General features: G+C 37.6%; 2 protein-coding genes and 1 long non-coding RNA gene across 4 annotated transcripts; 1 reads left to right on the top strand and 2 right to left on the bottom strand.

Annotated features, from left to right (window-relative positions):
• Window positions 1-755: 755 nt before the first annotated feature.
• On the bottom strand, window positions 756-2,591 carry LOC140856571 (uncharacterized). The gene is made up of 2 exons (XR_012139919.1): window positions 1,997-2,591; window positions 756-1,895 (listed from the first exon to the last, which is right to left on the bottom strand). It is a non-coding gene; the product is annotated as an uncharacterized lncRNA (long non-coding RNA).
• A 2,243-nt stretch (window positions 2,592-4,834) lies between these two features.
• On the top strand, window positions 4,835-7,092 carry LOC105041134 (alpha-1,3-arabinosyltransferase XAT3). Its single transcript, XM_010917964.4, has 3 exons — window positions 4,835-5,141; window positions 5,231-5,302; window positions 5,642-7,092. Exons 1-3 carry the CDS (start codon window positions 4,967-4,969, stop codon window positions 6,847-6,849), a joined length of 1,455 nt encoding a protein of 484 aa, XP_010916266.1. The 5' UTR covers window positions 4,835-4,966; the 3' UTR covers window positions 6,850-7,092.
• Window positions 7,093-11,560: 4,468 nt separating this feature from the next.
• On the bottom strand, window positions 11,561-14,232 carry LOC105041135 (alpha-1,3-arabinosyltransferase XAT3). 2 transcript variants are annotated; one of them, XM_010917965.4, is made up of 3 exons: window positions 13,783-14,232; window positions 13,514-13,597; window positions 11,561-13,082 (listed from the first exon to the last, which is right to left on the bottom strand). In XM_010917965.4, exons 1-3 carry the CDS (start codon window positions 13,922-13,924, stop codon window positions 11,920-11,922), a joined length of 1,389 nt encoding a protein of 462 aa, XP_010916267.2. In that variant the 5' UTR covers window positions 13,925-14,232; the 3' UTR covers window positions 11,561-11,919. The 2 variants fall into 2 exon arrangements, with proteins under 2 accessions (XP_010916267.2, XP_073110354.1); XM_073254253.1 differs by having other exon boundaries at window positions 13,514-13,588; window positions 13,783-14,230.
• Between the last annotated feature and the right edge of the window lie 5,580 nt (window positions 14,233-19,812).

Genomic DNA, 19,812 nt, shown 5'->3' with positions numbered 1-19,812 from the left:
TTTTCTGTTCAAGAAAGCAAGATGATCATGGTATGGGAGGACATTGGATGTGGGAGGTGCCTCCCAAGGATATTTTGCAAAGCTTTTCTTAATCAGCAGGGATGAGAATGTGTCAATTGCCTGCTTCTTGCAGAAGAATAATGGAGAAACAGGTGGTATAAATGCACTTCAGATGATAAATTGCTAAACCCTTTGTACAGTTCTTCCACTTACTTTTTTTCCTTCAGCATATATCAACCATAAGATTATATCAGATCTGCCGAGGGGGATCTAGGAAAGTGCAATTAGACTTCCATGAATTCCCAAACTCTCTGCGGTGGGCCTTAGGAGATTCTTCTCAATGGTGCATGAGATGCTTTAAAATCAAAAAATATTCTTGAGATGGCTGTTTTCTATAACTATCTGGTTCGCCTTGGTGGTCCAATTTTGGAGAATGGCCAGGTGGGTTTGCTTGCTTTGATAGGCTACATTTTCGGCCTACAAGTATTGGTTCCATAAATCTCGTTTCATGTACGTCGCTCATGGCTATCTGTTGCAGCACCTGGAATAGGATGAATGATGAATTTTATAGTTGGAAGTCAGTAGATCCAGGAAAGACCATACTAAATGTTGTGAACAATTGGCTACTATTGTAGAGTTGAAATATTTTAGTAGATCATGATATTCAACTTAGCTATATTTTTTCCCCTTGAAAAACCTAGATATATAGTTAGATTTAGAGGAGAACTGCAAGTTGAGAAATGTTCTGTTGATCCTTCTTCTTCTTCTTTTTTTTTTTTTTTTTTTTTTTTGCTAAGATGGGTGATGGAATCTAGGTCTCTTGTATCTTCGGCCCCTTCACCAGCTTGCAAATAAAAAGCACCAGACCACCGGCCGTTGATTAAGCTAATGAAAGTAAACAGCAGCTTGATGTTGAAAACAATTTGTTTAAGTATTTATATGGATTTCTCAGACTTCGTGTAACTCTATGTTTCTACTAATTTACTTGCATTATTTTAGGATTTCCTTTGTCATCACTCATCATTATGGACTATTGCATTGTGTCTTTATTGTAAAAATCTAACCATCTGCATCTTATATTTGTTAGTCTTACTGAAGTATCTTTCATGCTCAACTATTTTGATCTAATGCACACCAGTATTTGCATTCGAGATGGTCGACAGGACTGTGGTAAGTGTTTTAACTGGTGAGAAGCATCAAGTTCAAACTCAATAGGTGCCAATTCTACTGTTATTCTCCACATTAAGGAGGAAAAAAAAAAAAAAAACAACCTGGGCTCGAGGTTAGATTCTGGGTTTGTACCCTGAGCTCAAGGTTTTGGACCAGTGTCGGTTAGCAAAATGACCACGAGAGTTTCTAGTCTTGGTCTTTTGCACATATGGTCTGTGCTGCAGCTCTCATGCGAACCTATGCATCTAAATTTATTATTATTTCAATTTTTCTTACAAAAGCTTTGTTGATCATCATGTTATTAACTTCATAATGTTGCTGGGAAATGGGCTTTGGACCACCTTTTTTACTGTAATGGGCTTGGATCTGTCAAACTTATTCGAGTCGAATTGCCATGTGCAAACAAATAATAACACAGTCAGATCTATCAAAGCCAAACCGGCATGCACACAATATACTAATATCAGATCCAAGTTGTCTCTTCATGTGTAACCTTACTTGTTCTGTTCTTGGCCAATGTATATAGACATAAATCCTTTTCCAGCTTCAACAACCTCCTACGTACCAACACTGCCTTTAGACAGATCAAAAGACCTGAAAAAGATTTAAAGTTGTGATGGAAGATCATTAATTTGTCCATACTCACCATGGTCGTAATTTGATGTAGTCCATGAAGAACCGGTCATCCATTTCATGCATAGAGTGAACAAACACATCACGCAAGTCTGAAAGGCAGGAAAGTAGAAGCAAACAACACATCACGCAAGCCTGAAAGGTGAAAGGCAGGAGAGTAGAAGCAAAGCGGAAAAGGACGAAGGAAACCAACCTTTCTTCGGTACAGAAGGAAGCCAACTTTTTAAACACATTTTTCTTCAAAGGTTGGCAACCAGCCGACCTCTACAGTTGATTCAAACTACCAGCCAGCTAGTCTTAGCTGTTAACTGATGGTCCCAGGGTCCATGGATTAAATGACGGCAACCATAGCTTCACGTAGGAAGGTCACAAAACACACAGCTAATCGTGTTGGCTAAGATGCCAAAAGACTGATTGATGTTTCCATATTCCAAGTACCATTTTTTAATGCAAGTTGGCAGGTCAGCTTCAAGTGTCTAATATGAATCATAAATTTCACAAGTTGTGATGCTTCTGCACCGACGGTCATTTTAAACATTTATATGGCTCTCTAGGAAAGATCAGTCTAAATTTCTTTTTGTTTTGGGAATGTTAGAGGGTTACATTCCAATAAAAAAAGGAAGACTACCAGGGATTTCCTAATAGACAATGATCTCAACAGGAGCATTCTCGGTTGCTTCCTATATTACAAGCACATGAACTGTGCATCAAGATGAGCTGTCCAAGCTTCTATATGTCAACTCTACCATTATAATTTGGTTGTTAGAAGGCATGTATGAAATAGTGACTCAAGGTGTCCTTTTATTGCTTAAGAAGTATGTTTATTAGAAATCTCTTCTGGATGGAATCGAATGTCGGTGATGATTTAAAATAGAACTGTGAATAGGTTTGGAAGTATTAGGAGTATCTTCCCCTGGTTGATCCTGAATCAATCAGTCTCGGGCTTGATGTTCCATCTTTGAAAATGACAATACCTTACTTTAAAAAAAAAAAAATCTTACCAACTACTATTTCCGGTTGATCAAAGGTTAAACGTAACAAAAAGTTTTTTTTTTTCTTTTTATTTGACTTTTCACATAATAAAAGCAAACAACTTATGAATATCACACACGCACTGAATTACAATTATCATTTAAGTTGAGCTGTCCAAGCTTCTACAATGTCAACTCTGCCTCTTTTTTTTTATTTTTATTTTTTTTTATTTTTAAGAGGCAGCATATCTGTAATTCCTATTTAATCTTTTTGATGTAAAACAAATCTTAATATGGTGGACTTTGTTTTTTTTTTTCCCCCTCACAACTTTCTTTAATTAAAGAATTAGAATTTTCAATGGAATGAACTAACATTATAATAATATTTATAGATAAAGAAAGATGCTCGTAAAATTTCATGAGACGATCTATGATTTGCTTTGATAATTTTGACATTCATAGTTAGAGTCACTATCAAAAAAATTGTCACTCAAATCTATCACAAAGATTGTAACATCTTAGGATCTCATCCAAAAGACTAGCTGGAAGATATTATTTGCAAAAATACAAATGAATTGGATTGGATCGGATCATGAGTGACCTCGATCCGATCCTATTCCTTGATCAGGTCTAAATATTGGATCCAAATCTAATCCAATACATGATCGGATCGGATCATGTCCATGATCAAATTTCTTGATCCAATGGATCATTCGGGTCAGATCGGATTTATGTATAATCCAGGCCTGATCCATGAAATACGGATCTAATTCGGATCTGGATCTGAGCCGGTTCATTTCTAAGTTGTACATAATAAGATCAATAAGTAGAAGATGTATAAACAACCTTATTTACACTATAAATTTGATCATGATATGTAAGACTATTAGAGCGCCATGTTCCACGTTCTTCACCAAAGAACCCAAAAAGCCTAATCACATTTTCCTCACCATTGCCTATTAATCCAAATTTAAAATATTTTAATAAAAATTTTAAAAATAAGAATCTAAAAATTAATAGAATGTATTTTTAAGAGCAATAGATATTAAAGCAGCCTCGACAAAATTAACATTCATGTGACATTGGAATAGAAAGAGATGAGGGATGGGTTCGGGTCGCATCAGTTTGAATCAAAAATTAGTAAATCTAGATCCGATCCGAAAAATGGAATGGGTCAAATTTTAGAATCCAATTCGAATTCGCGGGTCCTTTAAAACGGTTCGGATTGGATTTACACAGGTCGAGTCATGGGTTAATCCGACCCACTTGCAGCTTTAATTATTTGGATTCTTTGGTCCTATATAAATACTTAAGATTTTCTTACCACGATCAGTTTATGATCAATCCCAATAAATTCGTGCTACAGTATCTCCTACTTTATATAGATTATGAATTGGATCAACTTTGATACCATTTGTATCAATCCAGGATCTCACGCAAAAGACTAATTGGAAGATATTATTTGGATTCTTTGATTTTGTATAAGCATCTAAAATTTCACTAGAAAATAATTGATATAGGACTAAATGCAGATCCTCACAAACTTTTTTTTTTTTTTTTGGTTACTCCAAAATTAGGTCAATAAAGTCAGGTGGTGGTTTCCTGCTTCCCTTTCCTTAAAAAAAAAGAAAAGGGTTATTCTGAAAATAGTGATGAGGGAGCTGTCAGTTAGAATTACTTGGGTCAGTTAGAGCACTTAGGAATCAATATTGTGATATTTGAACTGAAATCCTTCTCCAATGAGAAGCAATGCAATTATTAGACAGCCGAATATCTACAACAATAACCATTATTTATAGACTCTTTGTTTTCTTTCTTTTCCCTCCTCCCGTGAGAGAAAACAGAGGAAACACCCCTCCATTTTACAGAGGGGTTTAAAGACCACGACGGTGAAACCAGAATCTATTGCGATCATAGAAAATTTACAGCTATGTTAGGGGTAACAAACCTCTTCACTCTTTTGTCTCTTGCTTACACGAGAGTCTTTTGTGGATTGATTGGGTTTGTTTGCACAGTAGCTACTAAGAACAGTCGGTGTACGGTAAACTTTTGCAACAGGCTCTCTTATCCGACTTTGATATGCAGCCCCCCCTTCAAAACGAGAGAAAAAGGGAGGAAAATGGTGGAATCGCCAAAATAAACTAATCACACAACCTCCCTTGGTATAAGAAACGCAGAGGCTGACGACCGCCATGAGGAAGGAGTCGGGAGGAAAAGAGAAACAAGGAGGAAGAGGAATGAAGGCTTCAAGGAGCTTTGGCAGGCCAGAGCCATGGAGGATAGGGAATGTGTTCATCATAGTATCCGTGATCCTTTCCCTTGGCATCCTCTCTCTCATCAAGGCTCACTATTGCTCCTATCCATATGGTCCGTCTCTGTCTCTAGTTCTTTTGAGGGAATTCTTAGTGATTCTTCTCGACATCTTTAATTAACTATAACTATTGCTGCTCTTGCAGGGAAATCACAGGCACCCTCGAAATTAATGGTACCAACGGAAACAAATCTTATGATGGTCACGGATCTACCAGGTAGTTTCCATTGCAGATGTGCTAACTGAGAATTCAAGAATTAAGAAAAAGCAATGAGTTGAAAGGAAAGTTCTAGCATAGTTATAAACGCTAGTGCGAGAGAGAAACAATGACAGATCAAATAACAATAAATACCGACAATTGACAAGAATCTAAATTTCAACAGTTAGCCGCTTTTAGTTGTTCTTTTAGTCAAGGATATTACGTGAGCAATCTAATACTTCTCAAAAAGGAGAGAGCAATCTATGAATTATAACATCCAAGGAAAAGTTTGTTTAGAGACCTTTTCAATGGATGAAGCTTTTGTGCTAAAGCTGTACTACTAATTTTTGTTTTCAGAGGATGAAGATGATGAAGGAAACAGCACTGCAGCCAACATGGGCAAACCGATATGCTACGAAACAAGCAAGAGATCTGATACTTGCGAAGCGGAGGGCGATATAAGGGTGCATGGGAGCTCTCGCACCGTGTTTGTCCAACCTTTGTCGAGGAGGCAAGAAAGGAAGGCCAAACCTTATGCTCGAAAGAACGATGCTGTCGCCATTGCCAATGTAAAAGAATGGTCATTGAAAGCATCAAACAGTCACCAGCTGCCTCCTGAATGCACCATAAACCATACGGTCCCTGCCATGATCCTCTCTGTTGGAGGCTATGCCGGCAACCTCTTCCACGACTTCACCGATGTATTGGTCCCCCTGTTCATAAGCTCTCATCAGTTCCATGGCGAAGTCCAATTCTTGATCTCCGACTTCAAATCTTGGTGGGTGAACAAATATGGCTTGGTCTTCAAACAGCTCTCCAAGTATGAGATCGTCGATGTGGACAGCGAGCAAGAGAGCACGGTGCGGTGCTTCCCTCGGGTGGTCATGGGGCCGAGCTTCCACAAGGTGCTAGGCGTGGATGCAAGTAGGTCTCCCACCGGATACTCCGTTGTAGATTTCAAAGCAATGCTGAGGGAGGCACTTGGACTGGAGAGGGCGACTGCGACGCCTCCAGAAGATGAATGGGACATAAGGAGGAGGCCTAGGCTGTTGATCCTATCTCGTCAGAACACAAGAAGATTCTTGAATGAGAGGGGGATGGTGGACATGGCAATGAGCTTGGGGTTCGATGTGAGGATCGGTCAGCCGGATGTGAGCACCGATGTAGCGAAGTTTGCGAGGCTGGTGAATTCGGCCGATGTGATGATCGGAGTCCATGGGGCAGGGCTCACCAACATGGTGTTCCTCCCTGCAGGGGCTGTGATCATTCAGGTTGTGCCCATGGGTGGTCTGGAGTGGCTGGCCAAAGAAACCTTCCGTGATCCTGCAGAGGAATTGGAGCTCAAGTACTTTGAGTACAAAATCCAAGCAGATGAGAGCACACTCGGTGAACAATACCCCAAGGACCATCCCGTGCTGACAAACCCCTACAAAATCCACAAGCAGGGGTGGAACACACTCAAGTCTGTGTACTTGGACAATCAAAATGTGAGGCCTCACTTGGGCAGGCTTAGGAACACCTTGATGGAAGCTCTCAAGCACCTACCTCACAATGTAACCAGCTAAGTATGCAACTGTTGGAACTAGATGATCCCCCTCCCCCTCATATCTCTTTCTTTCCCCCTTTTTTTGTTCTTCTATATTGTAATCATTTTGTTTGCTTGTAAGATGATAGATATGAGTGTATGGTGCAAATGCATCAGAGAATATTAATTATACATTATTAGTTATGAAAATGTCGTGAAAGAAGTGATTTCAAGGTTCAATCAACTTTAAATGGTGTAGACAGCTATCAAGCAGATTTCTTTTTTTTTTTCTGTTTCCATCACTGGCTTGCTTTATTCCTCTTAGACTAATGGAAATGTCAGATAAAATTGCAAGAGAATAAACATATCGTTGTGCATGATTGTCGGACATGGGAATTAATACATTTTATGTGATTAAGACAATATAATAAAAATATAATTGGAGCAAACAATATAACTAATAATATTCACAATTTTTTATCGCTTTCCACTTGAAGGTTATTAATAATGGGATGATATGAACCTGCCAAACTAGTAAAAGAGAATTTGCCATCAATAAAGGAGATATATGTTTGGCATCCTTTTCAATTGGTGCATTGGTGGACATAAACGAAGGTTGGTATAGGAGCATTAACTTACGGTAGTTTGTGCACAACAGAAAAGAGGAATTGGGATTTGATCTTCAAGCATATAATTTCAGGGAAGTGATACTCAAGCATATTTCGAATAAAATGATAGTTGATTCCAATATGCTTAAATCATGGTTAACTGACCAATACAATCTGAACTATACTCGAACTGCTGATAGGCAAAGAATTACAAGTTTGGATTAAAATACCAGGGTTGGAGATAAGACCTCTCTTATTATGATGTCTAACTTTAGAAACAGAGTTGAATGCTAGATTTAACTTTTCTTTTATATATATATGTATGTATGTATCAAAGTTGGGGAGGTCTCCTGGAAGAAGAGGAATGCCAACAATTAACATGTTGACCAAAGTTGCGGGGGGAGTTCGGCTACAGAACTGCATGTTCAAAAAGCCAAAAGAATTGCAGGACCCATCATGAGGAAAACATGCAACCGGATACCTTGCATGTTTGACATTTGTGCAAAACACAAGTTCTAGTCCTTGAATGGTAAAAAAACCACTTCATGGATCCACAGAAACCAAAGACCTTATGGTTTGTATTAGACCATTAGGTAAGCAAGTTTCCATCAAGCTTATGCCACAAAGGATGATTTAGAATGCAACTGCTTGCATGGAATGTTTATCAATCATCTCAAGTAGGGAGCTTACATCACTTGTACTAGGTGATTGTTAGTAGTTTGGCTTGGACTAGCCAAGGATGGCCCCCGAAAATATGGCAACATTTTTTGACTCCAAGAATGGATTATCATGATCAAGTTCTTTCATCTAGAAGGTCAAAAAAAAGGACATTAAGTATTATCGAAAAGCAATTATGTGACAAAGCACCAATAATTGCCATATTCTCATTACTCTCTCTCTCTCTCTCTCATTCTCTCTCTCTCCCCCCGCCTCTATAGATTGGAACTTTTGTATCTCCTCAAGGGCAAGCTCTTAGATAAGACTGTGCCAACCAATTGAGGTAATAATTGTTAATCTCCCTTGACTATCTTTAGTAAAAGTGCCAAGTCTCATAATTTTTGGATTATGGATAAGCAAATGATTTTTCTTCACGATTTGAGAAAATAAGTAATTGATTGCAATGCGCACTTCTCTAGTGTTGAAATTTGATTTGCCCTTCAACATGCCAACAATTAACATGTTGGCCAAATTTGTGGAGGGAATTCAGCTAAGAAAACTTCATGTTCAAAGAAGCCAAAAGAAATGTAGCACCCATTAGGAGAAAAACATACAACTTGACATGTTGCACATTTGAGATTTGTACAAAACACAAGTTCTAGTCTTTGAATTGTAGAAAAAATCACTTCATAGTTCCACAGAAACCAAAGACTTTATGGTTTGTGTTAGACTATTAGGTAAGCAAGTCTCCATCAAGCTTATGCCATAAAGCATGATTTAGAGTGCAACTGCTCGCATGGAATGTTTATCAATCACCTCAAGTAGGTAGCTAACATCACTTATACTAGGTGATTGTTAATAGTTTTGCTTGGACTAGCCAAGGATGGCCCACAAAAATATGGCAATTTTTTGACTCTAAGAATGGATTATAATGATCAAATTCTTTCATCTAGGCTCAAAAAAAGGACATTAAGTATCATCAAGAAGCAAGTATTTGACAAAGCATCAATAATTGCCATATTTTCATCACTTACTCACACACACTCTCTCTATTATAGATTGAAATTTTATGTCTCCTCAAGAGCATGCTCTTAGATAAGACGTGCCAACTAGTTGAGGTAATAATTGTTAATCTTCTAGAACTATCTTTAGCTAAAAGTGCCAACTCTCATAATTTTTGGATTATGGATAAGCAAATAATTTTTTTTTCATGATTCGAGAAAATAAGTAATTGATTGAGACACACTCTGCTCTAATGTACAATTTGATTTGCCCTTCAACATGCCAATGATTAACATGTTGGCCAAATATGAGGGTTGGGGGTGGGGGGGGGGGGGACTTCATGTTCAAAGAAGCCAAAAGAAAATGTAGGACCCATTATGAGAACAACATGCAACTTGGACACCTTGCATGTTTGAGATTTGTACAAAACACAAGTTCTAGTCCTAGAATGGTAGAAAAAACCACATCATAGTTCCACAAAAGCCAAAGACTTTACGGTTTGTTTTAGACTATATATTATGCAAGCAAGTTTCTATCAAGCTTATGCCATAAAGCATGATCTAGAATGCAACCACTCGCATGGAATGTTTATTAATTACCTCAAATAGGGAGCTTACATCACTTGTACTAGGTGATTGTTAGTACTTTTGCTTGGACTAATCAAGGATTGCCCACGAAAATATCTCAACTTTTTTGACTCCAAGAATGGATTATAATCTTCAAATTCTTTCATCTAGAGGGTCAAAAAAAAAGGGATATTAAGTATTATCAAGAAACAATTATATGACAAAGCACCAATAATTGCCATATTTTGATCCACCGTACCCTCTCTCTCTATTATAGATTTGAACTTTGTGCCTCCTCAATTACAATCTCTTAGATAAGAGGTGCCAACCAATTGAGGTGATGATTGTTAAACTCCCTTAACTATTTTCTTTAGCTAAAAATATCAAGCTTCTGGTTTATGGATAAGCAAATGATTTTTTTTTTTTTCATGATTTCATGAGAATAAATAATTGATTGCGGCGCAAACTGCTCTAGTATTGAAATTTGATTTGCCCTTCAACATCACATCCATAGGGCATACAATAATGCATGCCAGATGAGAAAGAATTCGACAGATGCTCTCTTCAATTTTGAATCCAGCTAATAGAAAAATGCCTTTTGGGCCAGAACTAGAATAACAAGATACTTTTGATCCCTTAGTAAAAAGGCCCAGCATTTTTACACCCCAATATTACTTTTAAGATTCTATTATATACATATATATGCTTCATGACTTACTCTGTATTCTTTTTCTCCAGGCCATGAAAAGAGCCAAACGCCACATGGTTCAGATTCTTGTGGATCAAGTCAGAGGACAAGTGGTTCAAAATTCCAGTGGCTCGAGCTACCAATAATTCACCTGCCACCTAACGGCTTATGGAGATGACATGCCTCCCCCACCTGGCCATCAATCCTTCTATTTGTCATTGCACCGCCGTACGGAGGGGATCCCAAAAAGTTGACAACAACCGACCCGGGCGACGCCAAATAACACCTCGCTGCATGGGCTGCCACGAGACCATGAAATAAATTAAAAAAAAAAAAAGAAGGGTTCAAATAAAGGCCGGCCTAATTTTGTGGACTCGACTTTGCTATTCTGCGTCTAAACGCTTCTGGAAATCGCCAAGCCAACCACCACATTGGACGGCCAGGGTTTTCCGGACTTTCTATTTGTTTTCTTTCTTTTGTTTTTTTTCGTAGAGCAATACTTTTAAACTATATTAAAAAAAGTACTACAATTATGCTTCCACTTGCTGTCCAGCTAAAGATGACCAGTATTATTAATTTTGTATTGATGAGTCCTGTCGTCGTGCTGAAAAACAAAGAAATTCTATTAGCGATGGATGAATTTGATCCTTTTCGATGGATTGACTTCTTTGTGCTTGTCCGGCTATTGGGTAATTTCCGAAGAGAGACGTGCGAGGAGGTGTGTTGACGAGGTAAAGTGGTGTATTTATGGAATGCAAATAATAATATAAACATGCGAATATCATGGTATGCTTATGGTGATTTATTTTTGCAGTCTTCTACCCTTTCTTTTGGCGAGGTATATGTGCTTGCACCTTTTTGTATTTTCTAGGGGAAAAAAAGAGAGTTGAAAGCTAGTTGTACATAAATCTTGTAGCTACTTTATCCAATAAAACAAATCTTGTAGGCAGGAAAGGTTTAAACTTCATGTGAATGGAGACGGCTTGCTAACAATTATTGACTGGGTCGATCAATCTTTGTCCATGGCCAGCTAATTAAGGAAAGGTAGAGCCCATCTCCTTTATGGGTCAAATTCCGGATGCTTTCAATCATGTCTCGAAGAAAGCTATGTGATCTCGATGGAGATCACATGGCCAGCTCATGTGATCTCGATGGAAAAAGAATCAAGACCCTATGGAATAGAGGTCATCCTTTTTTTTTTTTTTTAAAAAAAAAAAGGGATGTACAATCTAATCAAGAAATAACTATGCCTCTGGATTTATTATTCGTTTACTTTAAGACATCTGGACTAATTTGTCCCTTCAGATGGAAAAAAAAATAAAATAAAAGGAAAAGAAAATTGTTTCCATCTCTTTTTCCAAAGACCCCGTAAAAAAAAAAAAAAAAAGCTTTCCTAACACAAATCTTACTAAAAAAAAAAAAAGAATATACAAATATAGTGATGTACCATAGCCTCCTTTCACTTGTGACGCTCTTTAAGCATATGAAAGCATTCTCCAAAAAATATAGGAAAAAAAAAAAGAAAAAAAAAGATGAAGATTGAATTGAAACTTTGAGAGGTTCTTCAACAGATTGATGCCACCACCCTTCTATTGCATGAGGCTTTCAAGGGCTTTCCACAAAACATCCCTGAACCTCCTCAAATCAAGCTTCACGTTCTGATTGTCCATGAATGTAGTCTTCACCAGATCCCACCCACGATTGTGGAATGAGGAGGGGTTCTTGAACACAGGGTGGTTTCTAGGATACACCCGTATCAAACTGCTCTCTCTTTCACTTATACTATATTGCAAATAGTTTAGATCCATGTCCTTAGCCGGGTACCCAAAGTCCGTCATAGCTATCTTCTCCAGCCTACCCCATGGCACTATCTGGATCAACGTAGCTTGCGGTGGGAGAAACACCATATTAGTGAGCCCTGCCCCATGCACCCCCATCAACACGTCGCAAGAGTTAACCATCTCGGCAAAATGAGTAATATTAGATAATGAATTCGCATTGCCGACAACCACTTTATACCCCAATTCTTCCGCCATCTGAACTATCCTTCTGACATTTATGATTGCCCGGGTTCGCTTTCTTGATATAATGAGCAGCCTTGGATTCTTACGGGGGTATTCCTCAATTTTAGTCACCGTGTCCCTCTCCAACTGGTAGGTGCTCCTCATAAATTGAGTGAAATCGACCATAGAATACCCATAAGGAGCTTTCATGGGGTCGATGCTTAGCTCCTTGTGGCGTTGGAGACCCACAATCACATGCTTGAAACAATGCACCTGGTCGTCCTCATCCAAGTTGATGAGTTGGTAATTAGAGAGCTTTCTAAACACCAGTAGGTACTTGTCGACCCACCATTGCTTCATATCGGTCACCATGAATTGAACTTCTCCATTGAATTGGCGCGCAGTTAAGAAGAGGGGAACTAAAAGATCGGTGAAATCATGGAAGAGATTTCCAGTGTATCCACTGACCGAAAAAACTATAGCTGGGATGCTGTGATTTTTGGTGCATTGTGGAGCATCTGTGCTCGATTTAACCGTCAGTTCTCTAATCTTGTTGAAGTCATTGTCGGCTCCTTTGCGACTGTAAGGTCTAACTCTCCATAATTCATTCCTTTCAAAGGGTTCCACAGATATAATGGAGGAAGTGTTCTGATGAATTCTGATATCACCATCCATTTCACACAGGTCTCCTCGTCGTTCTGAAACATGGCACAATGGTTTCGTCGGATTCATATTCTCTTGCAGCGTACCTTCACATGCGATGAACCCAAAAAAAAAAATAATAATAAGAAAGGGAAAAAAAATAAAAAACTCAACAGGACATGGGAAGTAATTAGCTTGAAAGAAAAAAAGGGGGGAGACTTCCATTATCATCATTATGATTACTATTGTTGTTGTTGTTGTTGTTTTTTATTGTTGTCTTCTTGTTGTTGTTGTTTATTGTGACCTCCACCACCACCATGATTATTGTTACCATCATCATTATCATTTTGTTATCATCATTCCTAAGAACAATGGTTGATTTAAATAAATAAAAAAAAAGAACAATTTTGAAAATGCTAGAACTTTTTCAGCAGATTAACTTGATCTTTCTTATGAGAATACATAATGAAATCAGACCTCAAGATTGCAACACTAAACAAACATCACCATATGTACGAGTTCAGGATTAGCGGCTTACCCGTTTGCGGAGAATCTACTGGATCTTTGGCTTCAAGATTATTCTGACTGATAGGGTTTAATGGCTTTGAACTCCCTGCAATACCTTTCAGCATAAACAAGACACTCTTTTTTTTTTTTTGGGTTTGGGTAAAAGCATAAACAAGACACTGAAACAGAGCAATTTAGCAATTGAAACCCAATGAAGCCATCCAATGCAACAAGGGTAAAGTTCACAGAACATAATTAATTCATAAAACAACAAACGACCCGTGCTAAAGAAAAACTTACGAGTGAGAAAAGGATCTATTTGAGGTTTAGACACCACAATGTAGGTGGAGAGTGCTACGCATCCAATGATGAACACCCCTAATCTGAATCTTTGGGACTCGACTCGGTTGGAGCTCCTTGCCGACTTCATCTTGTTTGCCATCTTGGCCCTGGCGCTAGCCTTCAATCTTTTGAAATACTTTTCCAATGATATGTTTAGTTTCTGTAGTTATAGGAATTCATTTTCAACTTGTCGACAACCTGTCTCCATTGTCATAGTTGACCTACGGACAATCCATGTTTCCTTATTCTGTGAACTCTTGCTTTGCTTCCAAAGAAATGCAAGGTTAATTCCTTGGTTTTCCATCAGAGATGACTGGTGGATTCCAGCAGATTAATTCTACTATTTGAGAGGATTCACTCTATGTAGTTCAGAAAGGTCTAAAGCACATGGGACTAAACAACTCTGACGCACCAACCTCCTGAGTCTTCCAAGCAATCTAGTCATTAAAGATGATTTTGAGCAGAGCAATGGGGACGACTAATCCCACAAGTGATGTTTAAAATACGATAATAAAAAATTATCAAACTTTCTCGATTAAATAAAGTTCGGATGGTCTCTCCAAATAACCTAATCATAAAAGATGATTTCGAGCTCTACATTTGGGAGATTAATCCTACCACTGTTGACGGTTAAAATATAATAATAAAAAATTTGAGAACTTTGTCACTTAAGTAAAAATTTAGATGGTTTTGGTTTATCAATTATGCTGCCATGCTGTAATGCAACAAGCTAAGTAATCTGAGCAAAATAGCAAATCTAAATGAGAGTCTATTTCGCAATAGAGAGTGAGGTCCCAGCGTCTTTGTCCCTTTGTCCATTTCCGGGAACGCCATCACCATCTAATTAACCTGAAGTGCCATCATCTCTTTACACCACGTTGTTTCCTATACGGCATTCCGGGCAAGTCTATCTAATACTCTTTTGTTTTGGTCCCGGAAAAAGGCGGGTGGGGCTCGCCCTCTCCTTTGGAGAGAGAAATGGGACAGGTATCAAACAGTCCGGCGGAAAGCAAGGGTATACCCGACAAGGGTAACGGTACCCGCTGCATGAACTCGCTGCAGAAGGGAGAAAAGTTAATGGTTCAGAAAGTTCATCATTAAGATGGCGGGATTTTTCCTGCTTACACCTCTCAAAAAAAAAAAAAAAAAGAAAAAAGAGTTTATTATTACCCTCGTTCTGAATTTAGCCATAGGGATTGGAGGGATGCTTTTCAGAAAAGGAGGGGTGTTTTTTTTTTTTTTTTTTTTTTTTGCAATTTCCAAAAGGCTAGATACGTACCTGCACTTTGAGGACATAGTACGAAAAGTGTTGCAAAGAATCCTAAAGTTATTTAGTTGTTCAAATTTAGATAATATTAACTTGTTAAGGGCTACCGAGATGTTAGACGGTAGTGATTGCTCTCATGATGCAACAACCGTATGGTATGATGGTAGAATAAAAAATTAGTATTTGTAAATCTTGTCACGCGCATGCATGTGTTTATGTATGGGCAAGCACATGTATGGATATAATTTGTGACTATGCTATTTAATGACTTTCCCATCCATACTCTACTGCTATTTAATGATCGAGGCATGGAGGCCAAAAATATATGCTCCTGTCCCTTGCTTTGGGGTCCATCTATATTTTAGTCCCTCATTCATTCATGTGTGAAACAGGTATGCATAATCAATAACAGGTGCATATACTTACTTCCCGGAGAGTAGCGAAACCAAAGCTTGTGATGTAATTTCTCATTTTTAACTTCTATTCTCTTATTTCTAACAAAGACATGATCAAATCCAAAGTCTGAAATCAATAGACGTCGGTTCTACCAGAAACAAGCAGTACTTCAATCTTTTCACAAATTTTCCTACCTTCCATCATGGTACGATAAACAAAGATCTTGATTTGTCTATATAGGTGATGATGCTTTGAAAAGAAGTTACAGGATGACCTATCATGTGATCTATCTTCTTATAATAATGAATGATTGTACATAGGTGGATCCCCATTAACATTGTCGTTTAGACCCTATGGAAGCTAGATCTAGATCGGAATTGGATTTGCGGACTTAATCATCCCGGCATGGTGAATACTGCTCGATGTGTGATGAGTTTACGAGTTTCATAAGATATTAATATTTGTGATTCGAATTAAATAGACTGCAACCACCAAGGCCATATGACTTGTCCCACATTTTTGTCCTACAAGCCGGCATGATTTGGGATTTTAATGGATACCTAACATTTTTTCTTCGATGGTCCCGGGTAGAAAGATAGCAAACAAGGACTTGATGGAGATCGAACCGACACATGATGCATGTAATTTTAAATTACCTCAAGCTGCAATCTCAGGTCATGAGGCTTCTTCAACATTTAGATACAATTCCGGGCCCAGCTAATCGGGACTTCCTCCAAGCAAAGATAAAAGATCTTTTATATATACGTCTGGATCAAACTACTGTTCCATATGTTGAACCATTTTAGACACAATAGCAACTGGTCCATGTGCAGGTCGTGTCTTTTACGTCAAGTTGGCAGCTATCCGAATTTTTTTGCCATCAGAAGAGAGAGAAAGATAATTAGCTACCACCGTCGACCAGCGAGGAAGGATCGCAAACCCTTGGCATGGATTTCACGTTGTCTTTGTGATAACAGGAGGAGGGAGAAAGCTCAGTATCTCCCACCAGCACGGGACAAGAAAGCAGCCTAAATTAATATAGGATACCCCTACACGCAATCCGAGAACTTCTCTGGCCATAGTCGAGTGGTCCAAAAGTCCCAGTAGATCAAATGTAGGATCCCTGCAAAGAGAGTCGCGTGGAAATAAGGTGACAACGGTGACTGGCAGCCTCAATAAGGCGTGTGAAACCAGGACCAATGAACCCTTGGGGTCCATCTCCTTACAGCTTAAATGTGTCCACCGTTTTTTGGGCCAAGAATAGTGGAGGAATTTCGTTGATCTGGTGTACAGATTAGACTTGTCTGGTAGGGACCTAACAATTGAATGAGGAGGCAACTGCTTGAATGTGGACAAAATCATTTAAAAGTCATTTTGCAGGAAGGAGAGTATTATTGGTTTTCAAAGTTGCTGCAATTTCAAAGTATCGTGGAGAGATGGTAAACATTAATAATAATAATAATAATAAAATAGTTTTTGAATTGTTTAACTTTTTTGCAATGTCCAGAGTCTGAACATGATCGCTCCTGGTTTGAAAACTTGATCCATGTGATTTGGTCTATTATTCAATAAACTAGCACATCAATATTATGATACTTTCTTGACAAATCAATCACGATCTATGCTTAGTCGTGATGTTCTTATTATCTCCATGATCACAAGATTCTTCTTTTATACGCTCTATATTTACTCCTCGTTTGTCTTGATAGGGCATCAAGAAATTGAAGGGATGCAATTGCTTGAAAGCGAACAAAATCATTTAAAAAAAAGTCATTTTCCAGAAAAAAGTGCTTTGGATTTCAAAGTTGCTTCAATTTCAACATCATGGCTAGGAAGTGCCACAATAATGAAAGATAATAAACAAAGGGGAAAAAAAATCTTGGATTGAATTTTTCAGTAATGCACGTCGCGAGAGCTGGGCAGGATCACTCTTGATTTAAAAATTTGATGTATGTTATTTGGTCTATTACTCGATAAATTGGTATATTAACAATATGATATTTTTTCGATGAACGAATCACAATGTTTATTTAGTCATAATGTTCTTTTTATTTCCACAATTATAAGATTCTTCTTTTGTACACTCTATTTTTTTACTCCACATCCGTCTTATTAGGGCATCAAAAAAGTAAAGAGATGCAATTGCTTAAAAGTGAACAAAATCATATCACAAAAAATTATTTTTTAAATCTAAATAAAAATATTTTGGATTCCAAAATTGCTTCAATTTCAGTATCTTGGTCAGAAAGTGCCATAATATTGAAAGATGATAAATAAAGAAAATAAAAATTAAAAAAAAAAGCTTTTGCATTGAATTTTTCAGCAATATCTATTGTGAATGCTAGGAATGAGCGCCCATGATTTGAAAATTTGATGCATATTATTCGGTCTACCATTTAATAAATCTATACGCTAACAACATGATACTTTCTTGACAAACTAATTGCATTCTAATATTTATTCTTGATGTTTTTACTATTTCCATGATCACAAGATTCTTCTTTTCTACATTTCTTTCCTTTTTACTTCGTGTTTGTCTTCTTAGGGCTTTAAAAATTTGAAGGGACACAACAATAATGATGCATTTTTTTAATTTGCAAAACTAATAATTGTTTGGTAGCCAATCGCTTTTGGACGTGATAGGTTATCTTTTCTCATACATGATTCCAATATGTTCCGCAATGAAGCAGTTGGTAGGAAGGAGCTCTCCAGAGTTCTTCATGCCAAGAAGGGATCTAGTGTTTTTTCTTCCCAGGAAAAGAAAAGAAAAGAAAAGAAAAGAAATGAAGGGATCTACCCCTCCAAAAATGACTACAAAGGACAAGACCAGGCCCATCAAGGCCTCAACTCATTCCCTGCGTGGTCGTGGAAGCTTGAAATAAAGGTGTCGAGGGGCGTACCGACCTAATGGTAGCTTCAACGTGAGAACCCTTTCAAAATTATTTCTAGACATTGCCAAGCCAACCACCACTATGGGCCTAAAGATTGCGATCGCTTCCGCTTGGTGGCCAGCTAACGTTCACAAATGTATTTAATTGGTGTCATTTGGGGACTACGACCTGGCACGTGATCGTGTTCTTGCATGTTAGCGAAAGGAAGGTAGCTCCAAATGGATACCCACATGATAGACATCGATTATTCCTCCCGATCGAGCATCTTCCGATACAATGAAACTCATCATTTTTGTCATAATTTATTTATAGTTCTAGTACCGTGATTTCAGGAACCATGGTCAGGTTAGTGACAAAGTTAACGGCGATGTAATCATTCCTCCTAGATGATTCAATTTGCTTGTGTTTCATCGATATTTTTTTTTTAAAAATTTGATTAGAATATTAAAATTTGCTCGAAGAAATAAAAGAGTTAGGAGCACTTTTGTTTATCTCCTTTTTCATTTGTTTTTCTTTTTGTATTCCCTTGTTTTACTACATTTATCAGTGAAATTGAGGTGGTAAGGTTCAAATTGACATCCAAAGGTAGATTATTCTAAGCATTTTCTGATGCAACTAGTCCTATCATTTTACTAATAACCTACCATTGCAGTACCGTGATTTGGAAATCATGGTAAGGTTAGCGACAAAGTTAGTGGCAGTATAATTATTATTACTCCTAGATGATTCACTTTGTCTGTGTTTATCCATATTTTTTCAAAAGTTTGATCAAAGAATTGGGATTTGCTCAAAGAAGTAAAAGAGGTAGGATTATTTCCGTTATCCCTTTTTTTTTTTTTTTTTCCATTTGTTTGTTTTTTTCCTTTTGTATTCTCTCGTCTCGTCACACATACCAATGAAATTGAGCTGGCTTGCTCATAGCCTTGTGAATGGTAAAGTAACCATAGGCCATGCCGGGGTCTCCACAACGGCCCTGCTCTGAAAAATTAATGCCTTGATGGAGATGGACGACCAAGTATATTCATTGGAAAGGCGGTGCATTAACTTAGGATAATAATTTAACATATGTGTAGCCATTTCCTCTCTTATTATATGGAAAAATAATAATAATATAAAGATGCATTTCGTGATCTGACAATAGCAACTGTTTCTTTTTTTTTTTTTTTTAAATCTTTATGATTATTAAATTTACAATATTGTAAATGATTGTGGTAGGTAGGGAGAGCTACTATTAAATTAAAGAGTTAATATTATTTTTTCTTTTTTAAAAAAAACTTGAGAAGTAATAATGGAAAAATTTCAAGATTACAATTGCTATAACATCTTGGCAATCACTTCCAAAGTTCAAACCAAGGCTATGGCCAAGTTTGCAGGTTGAACGACAATAACTTGCTTAAAAGTTTTGATTTGGTGAAACAATTTTTCATGTCATTG

Source organism: Elaeis guineensis, chromosome 3, assembly GCF_000442705.2.
Source record: "Elaeis guineensis isolate ETL-2024a chromosome 3, EG11, whole genome shotgun sequence".
NCBI lineage: Eukaryota > Viridiplantae > Streptophyta > Magnoliopsida > Arecales > Arecaceae > Elaeis > Elaeis guineensis.
This window is presented reverse-complemented; position numbering and strand designations above follow the sequence as displayed.

Coding starts and splice junctions, on each gene's coding strand:
- LOC105041134 (XM_010917964.4), top strand. CDS start 4,967: ATGAGGAAGGAGTCGGGAGGAAAAGAGAAACAAGGAGGAAGAGGAATG. Junction 5,142..5,230: donor CTATTGCTCCTATCCATATG/GTCCGTCTCTGT, acceptor CTGCTCTTGCAG/GGAAATCACAGGCACCCTCG. Junction 5,303..5,641: donor GATGGTCACGGATCTACCAG/GTAGTTTCCATT, acceptor TTTTGTTTTCAG/AGGATGAAGATGATGAAGGA.
- LOC105041135 (XM_010917965.4), bottom strand. CDS start 13,924: ATGGCAAACAAGATGAAGTCGGCAAGGAGCTCCAACCGAGTCGAGTCC. Junction 13,598..13,782: donor AATAGATCCTTTTCTCACTC/GTAAGTTTTTCT, acceptor TTATGCTGAAAG/GTATTGCAGGGAGTTCAAAG. Junction 13,083..13,513: donor AGTAGATTCTCCGCAAACGG/GTAAGCCGCTAA, acceptor TCGCATGTGAAG/GTACGCTGCAAGAGAATATG.